At 32.2% G+C, this 25,735-nt stretch overlaps 3 protein-coding genes across 4 annotated transcripts; all 3 read left to right on the plus strand.

Moving 5' to 3' along the window:
• Nucleotides 1-5,630: 5,630 nt before the first annotated feature.
• Nucleotides 5,631-9,597, plus strand: LOC107924754 (ubiquitin-conjugating enzyme E2 28). 2 transcript variants are annotated; one of them, XM_016855336.2, is made up of 4 exons: nucleotides 5,631-6,116; nucleotides 7,770-7,897; nucleotides 8,190-8,294; nucleotides 9,131-9,597. In XM_016855336.2, exons 1-4 carry the CDS (start codon nucleotides 6,047-6,049, stop codon nucleotides 9,272-9,274), a joined length of 447 nt encoding a protein of 148 aa, XP_016710825.1. In that variant the 5' UTR covers nucleotides 5,631-6,046; the 3' UTR covers nucleotides 9,275-9,597. The 2 variants fall into 2 exon arrangements, with proteins under 2 accessions (XP_016710825.1, XP_040961853.1); XM_041105919.1 differs by having other exon boundaries at nucleotides 5,978-6,116; nucleotides 7,561-7,897.
• Nucleotides 9,598-14,272: 4,675 nt separating this feature from the next.
• Nucleotides 14,273-15,838, plus strand: LOC107923754 (ethylene-responsive transcription factor CRF6). Its single transcript, XM_016853918.2, has one exon. It carries the CDS (start codon nucleotides 14,365-14,367, stop codon nucleotides 15,283-15,285), a length of 921 nt encoding a protein of 306 aa, XP_016709407.2. The 5' UTR covers nucleotides 14,273-14,364; the 3' UTR covers nucleotides 15,286-15,838.
• A 4,434-nt stretch (nucleotides 15,839-20,272) lies between these two features.
• Nucleotides 20,273-21,584, plus strand: LOC107923177 (ethylene-responsive transcription factor CRF5). Its single transcript, XM_016853395.2, has one exon. It carries the CDS (start codon nucleotides 20,435-20,437, stop codon nucleotides 21,374-21,376), a length of 942 nt encoding a protein of 313 aa, XP_016708884.1. The 5' UTR covers nucleotides 20,273-20,434; the 3' UTR covers nucleotides 21,377-21,584.
• Nucleotides 21,585-25,735: the final 4,151 nt, after the last annotated feature.

Consider the following 25,735-nt stretch of genomic DNA (forward strand, 5'->3'; position numbering starts at 1 on the left):
CCTGGTTCGAGTATTCCGAATAGACCAGTCTATCGAAGCAATCCTGAAGAAACTAAGGAGTTGCAAAGGCAAGTTGAAGATCTCTTAGAGAAAGGGTTGATTCGTGATAGTTTAAGCCCTTGTGCGGTCCCTGTACTTCTCGTCCCAAAAAAGATGGTTCTTGGAGAATGTGTGTTGATTGTCGTGCTGTCAACAAGATTACGGTAAAGTATCGATATCTAATTCCTCGATTAGATGATATGTTGGATGAGCTTAATGGTGCATGTATTTTCTCTAAAATTGACTTAAAAAGTGGTTACCATCAAATAAGAATGAAACAAAGTGATGAATGGAAAACTGCTTTTAAGACTAAGTATGGCCTGTATGAGTGGTTAGTCATGCCATTTTGCTTAACTAATGCTCCTAGCACATTCATGAGATTAATGAACCACATACTTAAACCTTTTTTAGGAAAATTTGTCGTTGTGTATTTTGATGACATACTGATTTATAGCAAAACTTTGAATGATCATGTTGGGCATGTTAAATTAGTATTGGATGTGTTAAGGCATGAACGACTCTTTGCTAATCTTGAAAAATGCACCTTTTGTATGGATAAGCTTGTTTTTTTGGGTTTTGTGATAAGTTCTACAGGAATCCATGTGGATGAGGAGAAGGTAAAGGCAATTAAAGAATGGCCTATCCCTAAAACTATTTCTGAGGTAAGGTCTTTCCTCGGGTTAGCCGGTTTCTACCGCAGGTTTGTTCGTAACTTTTCCACAATTGCTTCGCCTTTGACTGCACTTATTAAAAATGATGTATCTTTTCATTGGACAGATAAGCAAGAATTAGCATTTAATGAACTTAAAGATAAATTGTGTAATGCTCCTATTCTTGTTTTACCTAATTTTGAATAGACCTTTGAGATTGAATGTGATGCTTCTGGTGTAGGTATAGGTGTCGTCCTCATGCAAGATAGTAAACCACTAGCCTACTTTATTGAGAAACTTGGTGGAGCACATTTGAACTATTTGACCTATGATAAAGAGTTGTATGCCTTGGTAAGGGCACTAGAAGTTTGCAACATTACCTTTTACCAAAGGAGTTTGTGATTCACACTGACCATGAATCACTTAAGCACTTAAAAGGACAAGGTAAGTTGAACAAGCGACATGCGAGGTGGGTTGAATTCATTGAATCTTTTCCTTATGTTATAAGGTATAAGAAAGGTAAAGATAATATTGTGGCTGATGCTCTATCAAGGAGGTACACTTTACTTAGTACTTTGCATACTAAGTTATTAGATTTTGAGTATCTCAAAGATTTATATGCCACTGATTCTGATTTTGCAAGCATTTATGACGCATGTGAACATGGTAAATTTCACAAATTTTATAAGCATGATGGCTATCTTTTTCGAAATAATAGATTATGCTTACCAAAGTGTTCAATACGAGAATTGTTGGTTCGAGAGGCTCATAGTGGTGGTCTTATGGGTCATTTTGGAGTCACTAAGACTTATGATGTTTTACATGAGCATTTTTATTGGCCTAACATGCGAAAACTTGTTGAGAAAATTTACTCTACTTACATTACTTGTAAACAAGCTAAATCCACTGTGATGCCTCATGGTCTATATACTCCTCTTCCTGTTCCTAGTTCACCTTGGACTGACATTTCAATGGATTTTGTAATAGGTTTACCAAGGACAAAGCGTGGACGAGATAGCATCTTTATGGTTGTGGATCGATTTTCTAAAATGGCTCATTTCATTCCATGCCATAAGACTGATAATGCAACCCATGTTGCTGATCTATTTTTCCGTGAAGTTGTGAGATTACATGGAATCCCAAGGACTATCGTTTTCGATAGAGATGCAAAATTTCTTAGTCACTTTTGGAAGGTGTTATGGGGTAAGTTAGGTACTAAACTACTTTACTCTACTACATGCCACCCTCAAACTGATGGTCAAACCGAGGTGGTAAATCGAGTTTTGGGATCTTTGCTTAGAGTCGTAATAGGTAAGAATGTTAAATCTTGGGAAGAATGGATACCCTATGTTGAGTTTGCTTATAATCGTTCTGTTCATTCTTCCACAGGTTTTACTCCTTTTGAGATTGTATATGGCTTTAATCCACTTACTGTTTTAGATTTGCTTCCTTTACCTTTGAATGAGATTGCTAATTTAGATGGTGAAAGGAAAGCTGATTTAGTGAAAGAGATCCATGAGAAGGCTCGTAAAGCTATTGAGAAAAAGAATGAGTCCAATGCACATTGAGCTAATAAAGGGCGAAAGCAAGTCTTGTTTGAACCTGAAGATTGGGTATGGGTGCATATGAGGAAGGAACGATTTCCTTCTAACAGAAAGAATAAACTTGATGCACGAGGAGATGGACCATTCCAAGTACTCGAGAAAATAAATGACAATGCTTATCGCATCGATCTTCCTGGTGAGTATAGTGTTAGTGCTACTTTCAATGTTTCTGATCTTTCTCCTTTTGAATTTGATGTAGGTTCAGATTCGAGGACGAATCTTCTTGAAGAGGGGGAGAATGATACGAGCCAAAGAGGTGACACTCAAGGGGTTGTTTTTCCTTGTGGTCCAATCACTCGAAGCAAGGCACGAAAATTAAAATCAAAGATGAATGCTTTTGTCCAAGACTTTGTTGCTACAAATTTAAGTCATCATGTTCGTGACGTTGACAAATACGAGAATGCAATTCACTGGACTAATCTTGGAATAGTGAAAGCCCATAAATTGGTGGATTAATCTTTTATGTATCTTATTATTATTATTTACTTAATTCTCATTGGTTGGGACACATCACTTATGAGTTAAGTAATTTTATTGGTTAGGTTATTATTTATTTTATTTTCTTAGATAATTTTAAAGAGTTTTATTAGGATTCAATTACTCTTGTAATTTGCCTATAAATAGGCTTGCTTTCTACACATTGGGGAGGGGGACATATAAAAAAAAGAGAGTATTTGTTTTCTTCCAAATTTGTGTGAGGCAAATTTTTGAGAGTAGAGTGATTCTTCTCTTGCTATTTAGTTTGGAGTTTGTTACTTTTGAGGGTATTTCGGAGTTACAAATATTCAAATTTCTTTCCCGTTCATCGGTGTTTCTAGAGGTTCTTCTTTTAGGGGTTTCGTTGGGAGCCACTCAATCATTGGCGTTTTTGGTTGCAAGTTAACCAATGGCTCCATAGGGCAAATCTATCCTATTATTATTATTATTATTTAACTAATTTTATTTATTCTCGTTTTTATTTCTAATTTGTGTTTCTCTTGTGTCTAGATCCGGGGTTTCCGCATCACTAAGACTCAATCGACTTCAACATTTCATATTTATTCTTAAGTTATATTGTGAAAATTTTATTGAAAATCTCATTATTTTCAAAGTTTTAAAAAACTCAAAAATCCTTTAATAAATCGATTTGATATATTTTAAAATTTTTTGAGTCAATTCAAAATATTTTAAAGTTATTTTTAAGCATTTTAGTGGTTAAGTATCAATGTTTTATCTATAATATTGATACCTTAGAAGTCAATAGCCACAACCATTTCTAGAGGGTAAAATATAGATACCTATTCTTAAAGTATGAGTACCTATTTTTTATGTATCAATATTTGACCCAAAAGTATCATGGTATCGATAGTTAGTCTCATGGTATTGATATCTAACTAACCAAGGCCTAAATTTAACACTATTTCACTTTTAATAGTTATTTTTCATCCTTAATTGTTTCAAATGACTAGAAACTCATCATTGCTAGAAATACATCTTAATACTACTACAAGAAGCAAGAGATCAACATTCAAATAAAAAAAATCGATATCCAAGCATCAAATGAAGTGAAAATACAAGAAAATTTTAATTTCTTCATTCCTTCTTTTTTACATAGTTTTTGTAAGAGTTTTATTGTATATCTTTGTAAAATCTTTATTTTATCATACAGAGAGCTTAAAAATTGTAAATATAGGTATTTCTTTATTCACACAAAATAAATATTTGTGAAAGGGGGAGAGGTTTTAGTTTTGGCCATTAAAGTTAGAGAGGTTATTAGGTAAGTCTTGGAAAGCAATAGAGGTTCTAGTTAATCCTTGAAAACTAGATTATTTTTATCTAAGCAATAAAGAATATAAGGGGAAAAGGTTCCATCTAAGATTGCAAAAGACAGAATTTTTTTAAAGTTATTTCTTATCCTTAAAAGGTTACAAGTTAGTGAAGGGGAGAAAACCTTAACAAAGGAGGTTAATGTAGTGAAGGTAAGTAATCGAGGTTAAGCAACTATAAATTAACCGTGTCAATCTTTTTTATCTTTCCTCAGCCCTTAGCAAAATAATTTCAATCACCAATACATCTCCTCTTGATAAAATCCACCCACCAATGCTTATCAACCGGTACCAATGCAAGGTCTCCATTAGAAGTAAATATATTTTTCACTCAAGGCACTCGAATTGGAAGATAATGGTTATTAAGTGAAAGTAATAAATATGGAAGATGGTCATTCTATTTTTTTCCTCCACTCTCATTGAAAAGTGGTGATGAAATTCTTTTGTCCAAACATATAATTTTGATGCTTAGAGAACAATCACAAGGAGTCTTTTAGGAATGTCCAACGAAAAAGATATATGGAAGGCATAATCAAATGCCAAGACCATAATACACATTTGTGCTTTGAATGTAGAAATCTTTAATAATGTTTTCTTACGTGGAAGTATCAAGAAAATAGGAGAGGGTAAAGGATACTATGGAGCCAAAAAAGAAGAAAAGGATGTAGAAGAGTATTATGAGAGTTAATGTTGAACAAGTGGCAATGCAATTGAAGATGAATAATGAAGTGGAAGTCTCTCTTCAAATCCAAATATGGCCTGTTCGATGACTCTTAAAAAAAAATCCGAAATATGTTAAAATTCTCATTCTTTAAATTCAGATGAATTACAAAATGTTTTTAATGAATTAGGGTCTGTTTGATTGACGGAATTAATTTTCCGGAAAATCATTTCCAACTTTTCCAGCGTTTGATTGGCGGAAAACATTTTCTATTTGGAAAATGAACTCCAAAACAAGGGAAAATGGATTACATTTTAGGGAAAATATCTTACCCTTTCAATTTCCGTAAGACATTTTCCGTGCTCTCCTCTCTATCGCCTCCTTCATTCCTTCCTTCATTTCCGGTAGAAAACTGCTTCTATTTATTGATTTTCCAGTAACTTGTTTTTTTAACACAATTACAAATAATTTATTTGATATTAGTTTTTTTCAATTTATAACGATTAATATTGTAGCTTAATAATTGAGTATTATTATAAATAAATCATTGCAATTTATGTAAAAATAATTTAAAATATAAAAATTTATTAATATATATTAATATATGTAAAAATAACTTTTTCGAAAAATATTTTTAAAAAATCTGCCAAGCAGCAGAAAATATTTTACACAGATTCAATCAAACACCAGAAAATATTTTTCAGTAAATCATTTTACAGAAAAGTAAAACATTTTTCAAAAATCATTTTACGAAAAATATTTTACTGGCAATCAAACAGACCCTTAGTATCATAATTTGAGATAATGGATTCCAAAAACTTAAAAGATGCGTTTAAATTAATTTTTGCTCTAAAAATCCGAAAATTGTAAAAAACAAAATAAAATTAATTTCTCGTTGAGAACCCGTCTACAGAAACGTCAAAGCGGGTTCCATACAGGGCCTTAGCGAGCCACAGGGAGTAACCAATCGAGAAATGGAACCAACGAACCGTCGATGTCTACGTCCAAACAATAGCCGTTCGTTTGTTGTATTCAGAATGGGACCCGCATTTCTCCGCCAGATTAAGATTTTCCGGCGATAAAAAATGGAAGTGTTTTGTTTACTGTAATTTTATTTGTTCTAAACAGAAAATTTAATTTCCCTGTCCGTATATTTTATTTGCTTAATCTATTTTGACCATATTTCTTCAACACATCGGCTTCCCCTCTCTCTCTCTAGAACGCTACCTTGTTTTTCTCTCTCCCGAGCTCTGCCCTTAGATCTGACAAGATTGTCGGACTCTGTCGATGGCTTCGAAGCGGATCCTGAAGGAGCTCAAGGATCTTCAGAAAGATCCTCCTACTTCATGCAGCGCCGGTAACTTCCCTTCCCTGATCTTCGATATATATATTTTTACAAACGTTTCCTTAGTTTCTTTGAAGCTTGATCTATATCCTTTTGTTTATTTGCGTGTATGGTATATACTATTTTTTTTCCCTTGCGTTCGGTTACCACTTACCAGTAATTTTATTAGCGAACTGCGGGTAAAGTTTTGTAGATAAACCAAATGCAGCTAATAATAGAAAAATCAAAGCCTGAAACTATCGTTGTTAGAAATTAAGTTATTATTTACTTAGATAAGAAATTGAACGGTTTATGCAATACAACCTTTGTATTATTACAGTGAAGTATTCATGAGATCTTTAATCATTCGGTTGTTCTTCTTTATGAAGTAAATTTGGTGGCTAAATTGTTTTCCGTTGCTTCTATGCCGGTTTTGGCATACAAATTATGCCTTTCCACTGCTGACTTCTAGTCATTATTTTTGAAAGTTTTGGCTTATATGTAATGATGAACTTGGTAGTTCAAGCATGCCTACATTAGCAAGTGCATAGTATTTGGTAGGATATGTTTTTTTTGTGGTTAATTCCTGCTATTAGTCTCTGTACTTTGCAAAAATTATGGATTTAGTCCCTATACTTTAATTTGGTCATTTTTAATCTTGTACTTTTCAAATTTTAAAAGTTCAGTTCTTATCAAATGATAATTGTTAAATTCATTAAGTTTTGCTATTTCCAAAATCTAATTTGTCAAACACTTTATCATATGTATAATACCATGTCAGCTTGGTTTTTCCACATATTATTCAATTAAAATTCAGTTAATAGATTAATGACTATCATTTGCATCAAGAATAAAAGTTTAAAATTCGAAAAATATAGGGACTTAGAATGATCCAGTTGGAGAATATGGATTAAATCTACAATTGTATGCATAGTACAAGACTATAATTGAATCCAACCAAATGAATTTAATTGCTACTATTTGGGTCAGTATTAACATTTCAGAATTTGAAAAGTACAGGGACTAAAATTGACAAATTCAAAAAATACAGAAACTAAAATTGATCAAATTAAAGTATAGGGACTAAATCTACGACTTTCACAAAGTACAGGGACTAATAGAAAATTTTAACCCTTTTTTTTGCTTTATAGGGTATTAAATGATCGACTGTCATAACTTTTTCTTGTTTTAGCATGATCAATCTCTGTGTAATAGTTTCTTGAGTATCAAGTTTCTTTTGAGTACTTACAAATTATATATTTCGTTGCTATGATTCCATAATCCGTATTTATACTTTTTTTAATAATTATGGTCGTGGTCAGCTACTTTGAAGGTTTAATTTATGGTATTTTTAGGCCTGAATGACCATGAAATTTATGTATATTGTAGACAGTAACCTCCACCAGATTGTTTTTGGTGTCTGCAAGTACTGGAATATAGTATAGTCACAAGAGGTTTGTATGTTGACACATTTCAGCTAGCGAAGGGTGATGCTGTGACAGCCTGATGGAAGATGTTCAAGTTGTTATTTTCTGTGTTTTAAGTTCCTTGCGTGCAGTACTAATTTAGGATATCTGAATTTTGGAGTTCTTAGTCTTGATGGGATTATTGGATGCAGTAGCAAAAGGTTCTGTCTGGTATGAAATTATAGCATATGATATATTATTGTAATCCATATGCTGTCAGGTCCTGTAGCTGAAGACATGTTCCATTGGCAAGCCACAATAATGGGGCCCCCTGATAGTCCTTATGCTGGAGGTGTCTTTCTAGTGACGATTCATTTTCCTCCCGATTATCCTTTTAAACCCCCGAAGGTAAGGTCTATATGTTTTTTGTTATGATTTTGCAGTTGCCCTAACCTTTCACGCTAGACTATCATGAACCATGATATTATGGGAACCATACATATATGTGGGTTTTTATCTTTGAATGTAAATAATAAAGCAGCTTATGCAACCAAATAGACTTTTCCCTCTTTTCATTTACTTTTTTGGGGCGGATGGCTTTGGCTGTAGTCGTAGACAACAAAAGTTACTTAGGTAATGAAAACAAACTCTACCTATCTGTTTTCATTTCATTGTGTGCTCTCTTCTTTGTTTCTTGCAGTTTGCTTTTAGAACCAAGGTCTTTCACCCAAATATCAACAGCAATGGTAGCATATGCCTCGACATACTAAAGGAGCAGTGGAGCCCAGCCCTGACTATATCAAAGGTTTTCAACTTAAACAATGTTCCATAAGCTAATGGCTAATAATTTCATGATAAACGTATGTTAATAAGAATGGAAGATAGAAGAGTTAGAGGTGGCAAAGGAGCAGTTCTAGGCATTTCTTGTTTGGATCATTTTGGATTCAAGCCTTTCGGGTTTGGGTTAGTCTTTTTCTTTTGAGGTTTTATGAAAGATGCGACTACTCCAACATGCTTTTCGAGGTCATGGTTGGCGTTTTCTTTAGGCTCGAATCTTTTGGATTCAGATTTTTTCCTTTTCTTTTTTCAAATTGAATTTGAGCTTTTTGAGCGGGTTTTCAAGTTTGAGTTCGTTTTGCTGTCTCTAGATAGAATAGTAAACATCAGGTAGGCTTTTGGAGATATTCAGCCCCTCCAAAATTTGAAGCCATGATATTTAGCCAATATGAAAGTGACCTCTACTTGATGAAGCACTGTTTGCCAAACCCTGGCATGTGTTTTCAGCATTTGTGTTGTACAAGGTTAGGCGTGGGATGTTCCCAAATTGTACATGTCACGGTTGAACCGTAATTGCATGCGACTCCTTTGACTTTCCCCCGAATTCATCAAACACAACCTGTTCCAATGTAGCAGGTTGAAATTAGACGGTCCAAACTAATCTGGAGTATCATTCTGTTTTCCAAATTGTGGTCATCTTATGGGATTTAGTTAACAAAGGAATATTGATCAGCGTTACAATTTTGCAACCTCTTTCTTTTATTTCCTGGGCTTTATTTATTTATTGGTGGGTGCATTCCATTCAGTTGGTTAACCATTACTGTATTTTTAAGAGGGTAGAAAGGTTCTTGTTTCCTATTTCAGGTGTTGCTTTCTATCTGCTCCCTCTTGACGGACCCAAACCCAGATGACCCTCTGGTTCCGGAAATCGCTCACATGTACAAGACAGACAGAGCTAAGTATGAGTCAACTGCTAGGATCTGGACCCAGAAATATGCAATGGGCTAGTCTAATAAATTGGTAAGAAAAAGTTTAGGATATTGTTTCCTCATTACTCACTGTGTATAAAGCAACTGTGCATTTGTGGCGATTGCTCCTGTAGTATACTAAATAGACAAAGTGAAGACTAGATGGAAAGCTGGCTGATGTTGTATATGGAACTGCTGTATGATCATTAGATAATGTTGTTGAATAAAATCGAGTGCGGTAGACTGACCGAAAATAGTAACGGACAATGATATGAAAGCCTTGTAATATGACTAATAATAGAAAGCCCACTATGTAATGACATCAAAGTCCAATAAAGTGACACGAGTTAGTGATTGATTTTATGCGGAATTTGTCTAAAAGATCTTTGAATTTTATAATTTTTTAGTATAAATTTCATGTAAGAATTTATTCGGTTGTAACAAAAAAAAGACCCTTCGAGTTTAGTATTTTAACGTTTATTTTATTTTATTTTTATTTTGGAATTATGAGCAATAAACAAAAATAAATTGGGTAAAATGTATTGTTGACCTTATGCTTATTCCAATATTTAAATATAAGTAGGGACTTGTAGAATTAGAAAAATGTTAATTAAGTTACTCGACTCCTATTTTGATAACTTAATTCAGCTTGAAATTTTTAATGAGTTAATTCAGTTTCATACTTTTATTGACTGAGATCATATATAATCACGCACAAACTTAATTACTACCTGTTTAAGGATTTGAATTTATTAATTTAGAATTTTTCAAAAAAATTAAAATTTATTTTTCTAAGAAGTTTTTAGAAATATAAAATTTTTATTTGTTTCTTTTATTTATAATTTTTGTAATATTTTTAGAGAGTCGAACTTGTTTATTTTCGAAATTGACAGGGTATTTACATCAATTTATTATTCGAGTTATAAATTTTGAAAAATTAAATTATTTATTTGAATTTATTAAAAAATGAACTACTTGATTTGATTAATTAGGAATTAAAAAATACTTTTTTTTTTTAAAAAATTGAATAAAGTTTTACTCATTAAAATGATAAAACACACAAATTAAAAAGTCAAAATTGACATGTAAAAATCTCAATAATCTAGTTTTAAAAATTTAATTTCGGAGTTGAAAAATCTTTTGTTTAAGAATTACAACATTCTACAGAGAAAAGGGGAGAAGAAGAAGAAGAAGAAAGAATTACAACATCATCTGGTACAATAGTGCTGAAAGACATAATTGTCCTCCAAACTCTCCCTTGTTATTCACATGGTCCAAAACAAAATAAATAAATAAAATCAATAGAATTATTAGGGATTAAATTCAGTTACTTTTGTCATTAAATCAAAAAAGTATTCGTTAATTAACATTGTATTTATAAAATAAATTATGATGAATCTAATATAACTTCAAATTTTAGTGAAAGTGAAGTATTAAATATAAATCACACCCGTCAATACTATTGGTTTTGCGTTATTAACAAAATGGTTAAATTTCAATTTTGGTCCCTCCACTTTTAACTATACAAAATGGTCAAATTTTAATTTCAATCATTATATATATATATATTTTTAAATTTGAGATTTGATCTTTACACTTTATTTTTTGACATAATTTGGTACCTTAGCATTTTAATGTCATTAATTAGTCTAAATATTTTATTCTAATTAAATTGCCAACGTAAATTAAAGGATTGTTAATATCGTTAAATTTTTCATTAAATTCAAGTCCATTATAGTGTTATTTTTTGCGGCATGATTATCGAGCGGGTATTTTAATTGAAAAAAAAACTTAAAATGTCGCACCAACAGTTTTAATAGTGTTACTAAATTCGAGAAATAAAATAACAATAAGGAATATAAGATTTAACTAGATAATCCAAAAGTAAACCATACCAGTCTGCTTTGCTCTCGTCCTTCCATTCCATGGCACAAAAGTACATAAAGATGAGGAATGGATCTCTCCATGTTTATAGTTATGATGTATTTTATATAGTAAATTCATTTTAGAAGTTTAAAAAAGGTGGGTTTAATATTATCCGAAACAGTACTGTATTAAGATGGTGACATCTAATAACATTTCTGTTTGAGTGAAAAATTGGTTTCAAATGTTTTAAATGATTAATTTCAATACAATCATCTAATCTCATTTTCTGTTTCAAATGTTTTAAATGATTTCAATCTCATTTTTGCTTCACATGTTTTCTGGGGTGTCCATTTTAACACTAAGATGTTGGCATCTAATGAATTTTTTGTTTCAAATGTTTTAAATGTTAATGCAGCACATTGAGTCACCCAAATATTGTGATTTCCAGTACACAAATCCCACAATACCTCTTCTTTTTCTTTTTCTACCTTCTTCCATTTAAAGATGCAACCACGTTATTTATGCTTCTTTTTCAATTATCTAATCACATTTTAACAATTTTTTCCATGTCAATAACACATAATTTTAGTAAATTTTTTTTACCCTGAACCCTAAATATGGAATCTCAAACTTGTAACCCCAATCTCATCACCCGTAATCTCGAACCTCGAATATTAAATCCTAAACCCAAACCATAAATCTCGGGGTTCAAGGTTCAAATTCAAAATTTAGAGTTTTGGGTTCTGGGTTCCGAGTAAAATAACTACTAAAACTATGTGTTAATGACAGAGAAAAAATTGTACAAAAATTACTATTTTTTAAAAAAAAATTGGTTGCACAAAAAAAAATATTAACTTATGCAAAAGAAAAAGATTAAAATTTGTAAAAGGAGAAAATATGTTTGTTTATAATTTAAAAAATTAATTATTTTAAGTAATTTAATTAAAGTTAAATTAAGTTGGAGAAAATATTAGATATAGAAAAGTGTATAATAATATTTTATTATATTTAAAATTTAATGACGTGATATTATCTATACTTTTTAGGATCATCCTAATATAATTTATTCCTAATATTTATTGATCGTGTATAAATGTATTCTAATAATAGTTTTCTTTTTAATAATTGAGGAGAGGAATGGAGCTGTTTGGGATCAAACCCAAACTCTTATACCTACAACATAATGCCATACCTTTTAATTTTTTTTTTATCCAAAACACTTCACGAATAATTAAGTATAATTATTTATATGCATGCGGGATTTTATTTTGACATTTTTAATTAATCCGACATTAAAACAATTAACTTAATGAACATTTTCTGCCATAATATTATATGAAATCTGAAAGAAAGAATACAATAATTTCATTATTTTAAAACTTATATTACACTATAATTAATATAAATATATAAAAATTAAAGTTTCTAATATTTAATGTGATCAAAAATAATTTTATATATTTAATTATGATAACTTCTAATATAAATATTATAAAAACCAAAGACTCTAATTTTAAATGATTTCATCCAACATTGGCCAATTTAAAACTTAATTATTCTTTTATGAATATTAACTATATTTTGTATTATTTTCTAAAATGAAATATTGTTTTAGTAAAATCATTTTTATTATGAAATAAATGTGATAAATTTAGTCAAATTTATTATTTTGAAAGCATTTAATTTAGCCAAAATTATTGTATTTTTAATCTTGAAAACTAATTTGAATTAATTAAATTTTTTATTAATATTTCCTTTAAATAAATTTTAATTGCCACAATTATAACTATTTAATTGTCATATTAATATTTTGTTTAAACTCTAAACCCTATTTTTAAATATGTTTAATTTTTTATATAAATCTTCTTAAATTTTAAACGGATCTTCAAGTTTAGACGATAACTCAACTCATGAGTAAATCTATATTGGATGAAATTTATTAATTTAAGTTTGTTTATTTATAAAATAGTATTGTCTTTTTTTTATTAGATTGATTATAATATAATTATAATGTTTTTAAAATTAAATTAATATATTATGTTTGAATTTCGTAATTACATTATTAGATTTTAAATAAATATAAATATATTATTCGACAGTGACTGGTCTTTTGTTTTCGCTTCGACATTGAAGAGAAATTTGGATGCTTGATTAGCAAGCAAATTAGAATAGGGGACTGACTTGAAAAAGGTAAACGGATTAACTTTTAATACTTAACGGTTATACAATAAATGAGGTGTTTTAATAAACTTTATTTTTCTCATATTTTAGATGATGCTACTTTCCTTTTTTTTTAATTACAATAATAAGATAAAATCCGAACCATCAGCACAATTAGCACGACTCGAATTTAGGCCCTAACACGATAAAAACTTTTAACCATCAGATCATCGCATGGGGTTCTAAATTATACTACTTTCAAGTTTCAATTCAACACAAATCAATATTCTCTCTCCCTTACTTTTTAATTTGTATTTTATTTAAACTCTCAAGTGCATGTTGGTTGACATTTATCTTCCAAAATCTCATAAATAAATAGTGACATATATTTATTAAGTAAATTTAAAATAAAAAGATAATTATATATTAAATTGACAATGTATTTTTTTATTTCACAAGTCGCCTCAAAAACTTAGTATGTGTTTTTTTTTTAAATATTTATTTTTAAATTGTCAAGAGTCTAAAATGTTTTTCCTTATATTATTTCTCTATTTTTAATTACAATTGATTAAGTTTCAATAATATTTTAATTTACTTCATTTATTGGCTCAATTGATAAAGGCAGAACCCCTTAGGTCTTGAGTATCTACGTTTGAGACCTATATGTATGGATCTCGAATATACGGTTACCTGTGTTGGTTTAATTCAAGTTGTTGATTTTAGTTTGGATTATATTGTAATAGTTTGAATTTGTACTACTTTAATTTAAATTAAGTGCTTTAAATTTATATTTAATCTAATAATATTTAAATTTGAAATGAATTCACTAAATTATTTTTATATAAAATTAATTAAAAATATTATTAATTGTATTAGAATTAAATATTTTTACGTTTTTAAAAAATTAAAACACACGCATAAGGAATAATAAACTTGTTCCAATAAAGTAGTAGTTTTATGGAGGACTCATACCCCTATAAAATTACGATTCTTGCCGTTTTGACTCTGAAAAGCTCTTGATTATCTCCGGTCTTTGGCTCTTCATTCTCCAACGAGCTTTTAATTTGCTTTGAAAATATCGTTTGATTACAGATTCTTCTCCTTATGTTTTTTGAGGGTTCAGTTTTGGAGATGAATCCAGGGAGTCCGTTGAGAGTGAAATACAGAGAGCAAAGAACTGTTACTAAGAAGCTAGTGAAGCCATCGAGCGAGTGGTTTTGCATGGAGTCCAAAGCTAAAGCCCCTAAAATTGTGAGGATTTGTGTCACCGATGAGGATGCCACCGATTCTTCAAGCGACGAATGCGAAGGGGAGACATATCACACAGTGAAAAGGCATGTAAACGAAATCAGGATCCAAGATTGTTCCACTGTTAACTTCACCAAACCAACGAACCACCAAATAATTAATAAAAGTAACCATGTGGATATCAGATCAAAGAAGCAACAACAGCAGCAATGTTTGTCTATGGGTGTCAAATATCGTGGGGTTCGACAAAGGCCATGGGGGAGATGGGCGGCTGAGATCAGAGACCCCACAAGTCGAACCAGAGTCTGGCTTGGCACGTATGACACTGCTGAAGAAGCTGCCTTGGTGTACGACCGAGCTGCGATTCAAATCAAAGGCCCCGACGCTGTCACAAATTTTGCACAACCTCCCCTGAGACCCGACATTGATCTGGACATCATCCCCGGGTATGATTGTGGTCAAGAATCTCAGTCCCTCTGTTCACCTACATTTGTTCTCAGATTCCAGACCAATGAAGAAGCTGAACTTCAAATCCAATCCAAAGATGACTATTTCGAGCACGGGTGGAAACTTGAGGAATATCTCCCAGGACAACCGACCAGCTTATCAGATGAGTATTTATTAACAGATACTACAGTGGCTTTATGTGATTACTTCAACTCCGGTAACCCTGAGCCAATATTTTTCGATGAAATGAGATTAGCAGAAGAGAATATTTCTGTAAAATTAGATATTGATTTTGGGGCTTGTACGTGGGAAGTTGATGATTACTATTAAGATATAGTAACTCTGGGTCCGGACACAACAACACTTCCCCGAAAAAATGTGAAGTAAATATATTTTAAGCTGAAGTCAGGGCTCCCATGTTCGAGGGTTGGCCTTGGCAACCTTATCACTTGTTAGCCATCTACTCTTTTTCTGGGATTTAATTAGAAACATAGAACCATTCTTTTTTAAGCAATTGCCTTCCAATCTCATGTCGCATGTACGTTCCCCTGTTTGGTTTTCCTTGTGTCAAGGTTTTAAAGCCTCGCAATCAAAGGAGGCATGAATTTGAAGTTAGTGAAGACAGCAAGGGACACGTTTTGCTCCAATACTAAGAGGCATTCCATTGTTATTTCCTCCGATGTTGACTTGGATCGGTAAGGACAATCGTTTAGAGGAACCCAACTCCACTTGACAAAGGTCGGTTTCCAGTCCTTGAAAAAAATAAATGAGGCACCCCAGAGCTTTCGAATGGATTGTGGAAGAGCCCTATGTTAAATTTTCAGACCACAGTGTCATCAAATATTAACTCTAAAAGGTTACAATTTAGAAAATCGAAATTAATAAAAACAATTGGTCTTGAATATTAATATTTCAATTTTAGAAAATCTTTGGATTAATTTGGTATTATTATTGTTATGATAATTTTGATGAATGTATTTATGTGTTTAGTATTTTTTTTTAATTTAATTAATGCATAGAATGCAAGGAATATTTTGATTTGAGAAATTGCTAAATAGGTTACATGTACCTTCCTGCCCAACAAAAGACAGGAAAATATTAATTAAATATAAATAATATATACAGAAAGTAAACCATTAAATACAATTTTTTTAATCAATATTATATTCTTCCTTTTCTCCTTGGACCCCAAGCTTCATATTTGTAGCAGGTTTTATTCTTATCAGAATTTTCAACAGTATCTGAGTCTTTATTTTATTCCTTGGTGTTTTCTTTTTCTTTGATATTGAAGACAAATTTCGATGCTTGACTGCCAAGCAAATTATAAATTAAATACGTTATCATTTGACTTGTTTAGGAATGTTCAAAATCAGGTTAGTCGGATAGGCTCCTAACCATTGTAGATATTGTTTTAGGATTTGGGTTATTTTTAACTCTGCGCAAAACTTCGAGGATTAACGGATTGCGAGCACCTCAATTGGTGAAAAAAAGTATGTACATGAAGGACTCTGGACAATTAATTATCTATGTGTCCCTCAGGTACGTACTCTCTCCACTAATTGATGTGCTGCCATTTTGAAAACCCTCCTTAGAGGTTTTTTTTTTAACTTTTTAGGCGAAGGAGTCACAAAAAAAATTGCAAAAAAAAACTAAATTACAAAATATGTAAATATTGAGAGTTAAAGTTATTATTATGTTACTGCCTTATGGCGACAAAAAAAGACGAAATTGATTAGTTGAGTGATTATTTTGTAACTTTTCATAATTGGATGATTAAAAAAGAAATTTACTAATAATTGATAACAATCTTGTAACTTTTCATAGTTAGGTAACAAAAAAAAATCTACTAATAGTTGAGCGACTACTAATGGAGTTTTTAGACCCTATAAATAAGGTTAGAGGTTGACAAATGTTCTCTAAGTGAAAATTTAAAAAATAAATATTAAAAAAACATATGACAAATTTTTAAAACTATTTGTAAAATAAAAAATATATATTACTCATGTATCAAATACAAACCTATAAAAATATCCCTCCAAAAAAATATTAGATTAAGTGTCTATCTAGATTTCTTAGAAATACATGCAGTTACTCTCAAAAGCATAGTATTAGTTTTAACAAGTCTTTCTAAATAAAAAATTTAAATTTATGGCTGAGTCGACTCGCTCATTAATTCGAGAATGATTTTTTACTATAAAATCTATACTTTCGAATTTAAAATTTATTTTGTATTGAAATTTATTTTTAATTTATTTGTGCTACAAGTAATTTTCTCGAATGGTTTCTCTTCAACAAGATCCATACCGTTAAACTTAAGATTTGGATAAATTTTATAACTTTGATGGGTCCGGTAGCCCAAAGATCAAATTATAAAATTTTAAGAGAATTTTATAATTTTTTAAAAATTTAAAAGAATTTTAAAGTAATTTAATCAAATTTAAGCCCTTAAATTCACTCGTGGACATGAGTATATAGGATTAATGAATTTGTTTATTGTATACTGGACAAGTTTACTACACTAGATTATAGATGCAAGGATTGATGGATGGAAGTGAGGGTTGGAGATGAGTGCAGAGGTGGTTTATTGCTTTATATGTATTACATTAAGATGGTATTAATTTAAATGATTTTGGTTTATTGATTCTTAAAGCATATGGGTTGTTCCATTTTCCTTAGCATAGACACAAAGTCGTCGCTACCGTCGTGTTTCGTCAACTCTTATATATCGAGTCTTTCAAGTACCTTTTTACTCTACGTTACACTTTCTTTTCTGATATGCAGTCGCTCGTGTATATATATATACATGCATGCGTGTTTAGTTAATATATACCACATTGTGTTGTATGCAAAATGATAGGCGTCCTTCACTGGCTTTGTTACTGTGATTTGCTATGGCTGCTTTCTCATGCACTGTTTTATCCATATTCCAGTCAGGCAGAGTCTAAGTTAAAAGTTAATCTGCAACTTGCTTAGTTTTTTACTTTTCATTTTGATTGGAGCAATTGAATCCCAAGAAATTTTCTCGGAAGTTTAGTTTATACTTCATTCATCGACTTGTTTGGTACATCTGTACTAGTTTCAATACATGAGATATGGTAAAATGCATGAGTGGATATACTATTATGAATTGTTATGTCTAAACTAATACTTCTCATTAAAAAAAGGTAAAAATCCCTCTTTGGTCTCTTTCAATTTCAATATTGAGCAAATTGATCCCTTTAAAATAATTGGAGTAATTTAATCTCTGCCAATTTCAAAGTGAGTAATTAAGAACAGTTAATCATGGCACCGGTGTTCCCAGTCAATTGTACTTAATTTTGATTAGTATAATATCAAACATAACCCTTGATGTTTATATATTTTGTGTAAATATTGCGGGTTAAATTTGTTACTTACGACTAATTTCTTATATAAATGTTATGAGCTAAATTTGTTAAATCGTGACCAATCTTACGAATGTGTAAACTTTAAAGACTAAATATTATTCCTAAAAAATTCTCTTTTTTTCTTCAAGCCCTTTGCTTTTTATTTTTTGTTTTGCTCAGTGGCGGTGCCAACCTTTTTCCTCTCCCATCAACCCTTTCTTCTTCCTTCTTCTCATCCACTACATATGTCTTCTCTCTTTTCAGTTTGCAAATATATTTTGTGGGCATCTTTATTGTCTTCACAAGTTGTAATAGATAGATAACGGTGTATGTCGTTCGTTAAAATTCCATCGGCCACTAGTAGTTTTTCTTAGAAAGTGGGTGGCTCTTTATCATTTTTAATATGTTTCTGTTTTGAGAGTATTTTAGAATAATAAATAATTTCACGTGTCGATTTGTACCGGTGTTGTCTTAAGTTTTATATGTTTTCTTTTCCATTGTTTAATAAGTCTTCAATTTTAGAAGTTTTTGTCTGCTCTTGTAACACGTTTTTTTAGTTTTGTTTATGCATGTAATCTTAGTTTTACAAGTGACTTTAGGGATGATATTGTTGTCGTCCTCTCTAGTTTGGCGAATGCTCGATCCTTTTGTCTATTTTTGCTCGTTGCTTTGTACCATTCGAGGCTGATTTCCTTATCATATTAAGTGCTTGCAATCACTCCAGATGTATCGTGCTTGAGTTGTGACAAAGTCAAGTGTCAACGTGTCATAATGTTTTATTGATGCTGAGGCTAAAGTCTTTGTTGTGTTGGCGGAGCTTGTCATTCATCATCTGCGATGAGCGTTTGCTATTTTTTTCTCTGAATTATATAGTTCCCTTCATTGAATGAATTAATAAATTTACTTTTTTTTTAAAAAAAGACTAAATATTATTTGATTAAATTATTTAGATATTTTTAAAAATATCAATCGAGTTTAAATGTTATTAGGATTAAATTTGTTTAAAATTTAATTGGTAAATTTAAAAAGCTTGACCTATTATCTAAATTAAGTTTATAAAGATGTAGACGAATGTGAATTTAAAATATCATATTTCACATTAAAAAAATAAAAATCTGATTTCAAATTGAATTATAATCTGAGATAGTTTTAATAAAAATAGTATATATTTTAAAAAATTAAAAACGATTTTTAAAATGTCAACATAGAGCTTATTGGCAAATATTATTTTATTTCTTAAAATAACGCAGCACTAATATTTATTAGTCAAAAGCATTAGCAATAATTTAATAATTTATTAGTCAAAAGCATTATGCTGACGTGGCGAGTGGTAAGATTTGCAATGGAGCTGGTCCTTCCTCTCCCCTCCGGTGACGGAGATCACTCAGGCTTCGTTTGGATGGGCGATTGACTGTGGTGCGGTGCGTTTAGCTTACTTTTTATCTTACGCTACAGTATCACTACAGTATTTAATCTCACCGCTACCACTGTTTTTACACTAACCGCAGCTAAACGCACCGCCTATCCAAACTCACCCTCAGTGTGAGAGACACTAATCTCACGAGCTGTGACCATCAGTTAGCTAAACACCGAATCAAATATCATCATTGAGGGTAGGTACCCAATGCGAATGTAGCGTGTGCCAGGCATGGATGACTGGAGCGTGAGATAGATTTTAGTTTTCCTGGGGACCAAGCTCATTTAGAGGGAGCGGTAGGACACGTGTCATTAAGGAGAAGATGCGGCGAGTTGTTCCAAATCTCTGTAGACACCGGAATCTCTAGTTTTGTTACCATCTTATTCTCTAATTCATTTATAATTATTATTAATTATTTCACAATTTAATTATTATTAGTATTAATAATTTTAGTTTTTTTTAAATTAAAAAAGGGAAAATAAACTTCTTCTAATAAAGTAGTTTTAATCAGGATACTCCTATAAAACAGCGATTCTTGCCATTTTGACTCTTCCTTGCAACTGAAACTCTCCTGTTTATCTCTGGTCTTTCGCTCTTTACTCTCCAACAAGCTTTTAATTTGCTTTGAAAATATCGTTTCTTTTACATATTCCTCTCTATTTTTAAAAAACCCATCTTTGATGATACAGTTTTGGAGATGAATCCAGCGAGTCCCTTCCCAGTGAAATACACAGAGCACAGAACTGTTACTAACAAGCTAGTGAAGCCATCCAGCAAGTGGTTTCCAATGGAGTCCAAAGCCAAAGCCCCTAAAGTTGTCAGGGTTTGTATCACCGATGGAGACGCGACCGATTCTTCAAGCGACGAATGTGATCGGGTGAGATACCAGAGAGTGAAAAGGCATGTGAACGAAATCAGGATCCAAGATTGTTCCACTGCCAATTTCTCCAAGCCACCCAACAAGCAAAACAGGCAAGTAAGTAATAAAAGCAACCATGTGAATATCCGATCAACGAAGCAGCAACAACAACAGCAACAATGTTTGTCCAACGGTATGAAGTATCGCGGGGTTCGACAAAGGCCGTGGGGGAGATGGGCGGCTGAGATCAGAGACCCCACAAGTCGAACCAGGGTATGGCTTGGGACTTATGACACGGCGGAAGAAGCGGCCTTGGTGTACGACCGAGCCGCGATTCGAATCAAAGGCCCGGATGCTCTCACAAATTTTTCGAAACCTCCTGTGAGGCCTCCGCCGGAGATTGAACTCGAAATGATTTCCGGGTATGATTCGGGTCAAGAATCTCAGTCTCTCTGTTCACCTACATCTGTTCTCAGGTTCCAGTCCAATGAAGAAGCCGAACTTCAAACCGAATCCAACGATGACTCTTTAGACCACATGGAAAGAGGGTGGAGACCTGTTGAAGAACTGGCAGGCGAACCAAGTAACTTATCAGATGAGTATTTATTAACAGATCCGGGAGCTTTATGTGATTACTTCAATTCTGATAACCCTGTCCCTGAGCCAATATTTTTCGATGAAATGAGGTTACCAGAAGACAGCAATTTGGAACTTGATATCTCTGTAAAATTAGACGTTGATTTTGGGTCTTCCACATGGGATGTAGATAACTACTATTAATATCAGTTTAATATCACTTCCCTGGAGTTGCTGCTTGTTCCCACTTCCCATTTGCTGGTAAATACTTTACCCTGCGTAATTTACTTCAATGTCATGGTAAATTTCCGAGTGGAATTTTGGTCACATATTTTCCAGTTTTCTTTCAGTACTTTTTTACTACAGTGTGTTAACAAATGCCAAGTTAATATGTAAATTCTTGCTTCTTTTCCGTGTATGGCTTTTCCTTTCTTTTGAATTGAATTGGTTCGGTGTGCGTTTCATTTGGCGTGGTCATTGTGTGTGCTTGAAAGTGTGCTTAGCGGTTATGGCTTTCGTTCAAAAACGGGAGAGAGAGAGAAAAAAAAGATTATGATCTGAATTTTTTTACTTTAGATCTTTTTCTTGTCTGAGTATTTTGATGGGAGTCGGTGGGATATTTTATTTTTTGTTTTTATTTTTGTCATTTTAATCTTGCATTGTAAAAGGCTGCCAAGTTAAGGGTAAAGTAGCCCCTTCCCATGTTCGACGGTTCGCCACCTTAGCCACTTGTTAGCCATAAATTATTTTCTGGGTTTTAATTAGAAACATAGAGCCATTCTTTTTAAGCAAGGACTTTCAACCTCATGTCACATGTTCCCTTGTTTGGTTTTCCTTGGGTCAATGTTTTAAAAGCCTAGCAATCAAATAAGGAAAAAATATAATGAAGATGTTGGGAATGTTACAACTTGATACTCTAAAACAGTGCTTGTACTTCAAGTTCTCGTGCTCTCTACTTAACTGTCACGGTTAAAATTATTATGCTACCATAAATGATCTTTTATGAAATTATTGAAGAGTGCAAGCGACACGTTTTGTTCCATATTAAGAGGCATTTTGACTGTTATTGTACCGTTTTACTCCCTTGTACAAATGACCTCAAATCGGTGACTTCGACATATCTTGAGAAGGGTTATACGAAAAATCTTAAGCTAATTTTTTCAGGCGGCGTGCTTGAACCTTCGGCAGCCTGAGGGTATTTTTTTTCCAAAACACCCAGTCAAAAGCTTTACTAAGAAAGGTGGTTCATGATTTATAATATCACAGGCTTTTGGGATATAGCAGCATAAGACGTTCTTGAATCTTGATCTGCAATTCCTTTTCCTTCTGGTTTAAATTAAATGCATTGTGACAAGGACAAACCACTTTTTCTAAAACTAGGCAATTTTCTGGGGGGCAATAACAAAAGCATTTGAAAATTGGTCAAACTCCTGAGGCACTCACGCAACGTTCCATTATATGTAATACCAAATTAATACATATTTTGGCATTTGTAGGCTTCATATTTGTCAGGTAAGCTGAATTAGGAGAACTATTCCAATCCAACTCCGTATATTGTGATGCACATGTTTTGATTATGATCATGACTGGAAAAGGGGTTGTGAAATGAAAACCCAAAAACCACACTGCAAAATGAGGAAACTTATGACATTACACTTTTAATATAAGACACATAGTAAAGCAAACATAATTATGAATTCTCACATCACTTCCACATGCAAAGGTTGTTGGGTTTTATCCAGTGATTCGTCACTATTTTGGAATTGTTTCAAAAATCAAAGTACAGCCAATACCTTCTATTGCCGCGGAATTAGAGCACATTAGCGGTTAACGTTTAAGCATACTTTATTATGTAAAGTTGAAGTACTAATTATCATGTTTTGGATTGCAAAGCCAAACGAGCCAAGGAAGCCGAATCCATATATTAATAAATTGCAAATAATAAGGAAGCAGAAACAAAAAAAAAAAAAACCCAAAAGAAAAAGGGTTTGGTCATTGGTCTTATAGGCTACAACAAGTTGTAGCTTTTTGTCGGCTTCAGCTGACCTACCTTTGATATTGTCTGTCTATGTTTCATGCGACGACCCGTAGCATAGCACAAGTAGTCGTCAGAATTCAATCCGGCAATAACTAATAATAAAGAGATCAGTGAGAAAACTGTACTATGGTGGAGCCAATGCAGGTAACATATAGCTGCATGCAATGATTCAAATCCAAGGCAAAGCTATAGTTTGGATCCAGCTTCTTGATCACCCCTGTTAAATAGCTCTGACAGTCTGACTTATCCTCAATCTTTAACTTATAAATATGTATAATTGGTCTTTTATTTACAACTTAAAATGGGTTCGGTGCAATAAATTCAGACTTGCTGTTTAAATATATGGTCTTCATGCAACGTACGACGACGCAGTTTTGAGAGGCACTGTCTTGCATTCAAAAGAAAACAAACAGCTCTCGAAAAAGGAAAAAAGGAAAAAGATGGGATGGGAACGTAAAGTGACAAAAATAAAAGAAAAGAAGAAATTGTAGTATATCGAAATTAAAACTTGGAGGGAGAGAGAGACCGAACTGAATGCCTTTTTTGACTCGGATGATCACGTGAACGGCACGTGGTGTCAGCCATTTCAGTCTCAAGCTTACTGGGCTTAAGCCCACCTGAACATTTGCTGTAATTTAAGGGTACAGTGTTGTTTAGAAAAATAGGATGGCCCACAAAATCTCTGTTGCATCACGTTGAAAGTTAAATCAAACAAGTAGGACCCATTTCATCTACTGTTTTCATTTTTTCAATATCAAATTAGAGCCTTTTTAGCGGAAAGGAACTACCATTGGGTCCTGGATTTATTTTCCCATACGATTAATTATTAGGAAATTTGATTGGGAAAATTTAAGGTTAAGGGAACTCAAGTGTATTGATAAGCTCTTGATCTTGAGCCCATGTTATGGTTGTGCATTGTGGCCACATTGCATTCAATTTTCCCCGTCTTCCAAGTACTACTCTTACCTCATTATTTTCCTCTTTAAATGATAGTTGCTTTCCGCTAATTTTGATGGCTGACCAATGAAATCACATATTTTGGTCCAATGTCGAAAAAAGTAAATGAGAAGAAAGAGTCAAGTGTAAATTGGATATGGGATTTCAAAATCTAAGCTGTAACGGGTTTTTAGATCTGTTGATTGTGGATGATGTGCTTTAGGGCCAGTTGAATAGTGAAACTGATGATTATCATATAAAGGCGGCTCCTCCACAGTGATTGCATGCCCTTTTACGTCTACAAAGAGCCAAATTACTTGATGATTCATTTTTGTTAATTTTTAAGTTAGACTTCCAACAAATATTTGGACGGGTTTCAGACATTTTAAGGTTGAAATGTCTTTATAGAGTTCGAAGATATATCTCTTAGTTTCGAAACACACTTTGAATCACTTGATTTCGAGTTTAGGAGCTCAAGTTATGATCGTTTTAGTGAAGATTGCGCGAGTAAAATTTCTGAATGAGATTATTATGAAAATTATATTTCGAGGTTTTAATTCGAGTTTAAATTATATTGGGTTCGATTTTTAGGTTTAATTTTTACTATATGTTAGCCAAATATTGTATTTATTAGGTTTTATTGTATTTATTGTTTATTTATTTCGAATTTTAGATTTTTTTAAATATTTTAAGTTATTTAGAAATTTTGTGTTTGCAATCAAGAAAAAAGTTTAGTTTAAATCTACTTATTGTTTAGATTAATTAGAATTTGTATACTTCAGAGTTTTATTTGGATCAATTGATACACAATTGATTAATTTTTTTGAGAAATATTTATTTTTTATAATTTTTAGAAATAGATTTCTTCTCATTTTTCTTTAAGGAGTTATGAGAATTCATTATTCATCCTCCATATCCATCATATCCATCACGATATTTGATCCATCTTCCACATTTAATTTCTATTTATTTATTTATTTATTATTTTGAATATTTACAATTCTTATTTTTGTTTTTATTATTTTTTTAAATTTATTCTATGTATGTTTGTTTTTAGGTCAAATCTAAGTCTTTCATTTTTGAATAAAAATTTTGAATAGGATATTGGTGTGCTGTTTCTTATCTGTCTAAATCAACAATAGAGATTCATGGTTTTCCTATTTTGTGGTAGATGAGACGACCCAGTGAAAATGGTTTCCTACTAACCATGTCTGAGGATTAGTAGTAGCCCATTAGACCCTGGCCCATGATCATCATGTGTCTACTTAAAGAACCACCAAAGGGGCTGGCCTTGACTTTTTGAACCCCACAAATTAAGTTGCTACAACTGATGTGTATGACGGGACCTTGTGATGGATGGTTAACAATTAACATCTTGTATAATGAGTGATGATGGCATGCTATTTCGTGCAATGGAATGTTATTATTGCTCAGATACATGGTCCATTGGGGGATTCTGGATCCATGAGAGGGTTGATTTGATGAGATTGAGCAGCATAATGATGCTAATATATGAAATGAAAAGGAGGGCATATATACATGATTGCATGTGATTGCGATGAGAGTGGGGGACTGTGGCGGTACAAACA

The sequence above is a fragment of the Gossypium hirsutum genome, chromosome D11, assembly GCF_007990345.1.
Source record: "Gossypium hirsutum isolate 1008001.06 chromosome D11, Gossypium_hirsutum_v2.1, whole genome shotgun sequence".
In the NCBI taxonomy this organism is placed as follows: domain Eukaryota; kingdom Viridiplantae; phylum Streptophyta; class Magnoliopsida; order Malvales; family Malvaceae; genus Gossypium; species Gossypium hirsutum.

What these genes read in the sequence shown, in the direction of transcription:
- LOC107924754 (XM_016855336.2), top strand. Translation starts at nt 6,047, where the DNA reads ATGGCTTCGAAGCGGATCCTGAAGGAGCTCAAGGATCTTCAGAAAGAT. An exon ending in TCCTACTTCATGCAGCGCCG is followed by an intron (nt 6,117 to 7,769) that starts GTAACTTCCCTT and finishes ATATGCTGTCAG; the next exon opens with GTCCTGTAGCTGAAGACATG. An exon ending in ATCCTTTTAAACCCCCGAAG is followed by an intron (nt 7,898 to 8,189) that starts GTAAGGTCTATA and finishes TGTTTCTTGCAG; the next exon opens with TTTGCTTTTAGAACCAAGGT.
- LOC107923754 (XM_016853918.2), top strand. Translation starts at nt 14,365, where the DNA reads ATGTTTTTTGAGGGTTCAGTTTTGGAGATGAATCCAGGGAGTCCGTTG.
- LOC107923177 (XM_016853395.2), top strand. Translation starts at nt 20,435, where the DNA reads ATGAATCCAGCGAGTCCCTTCCCAGTGAAATACACAGAGCACAGAACT.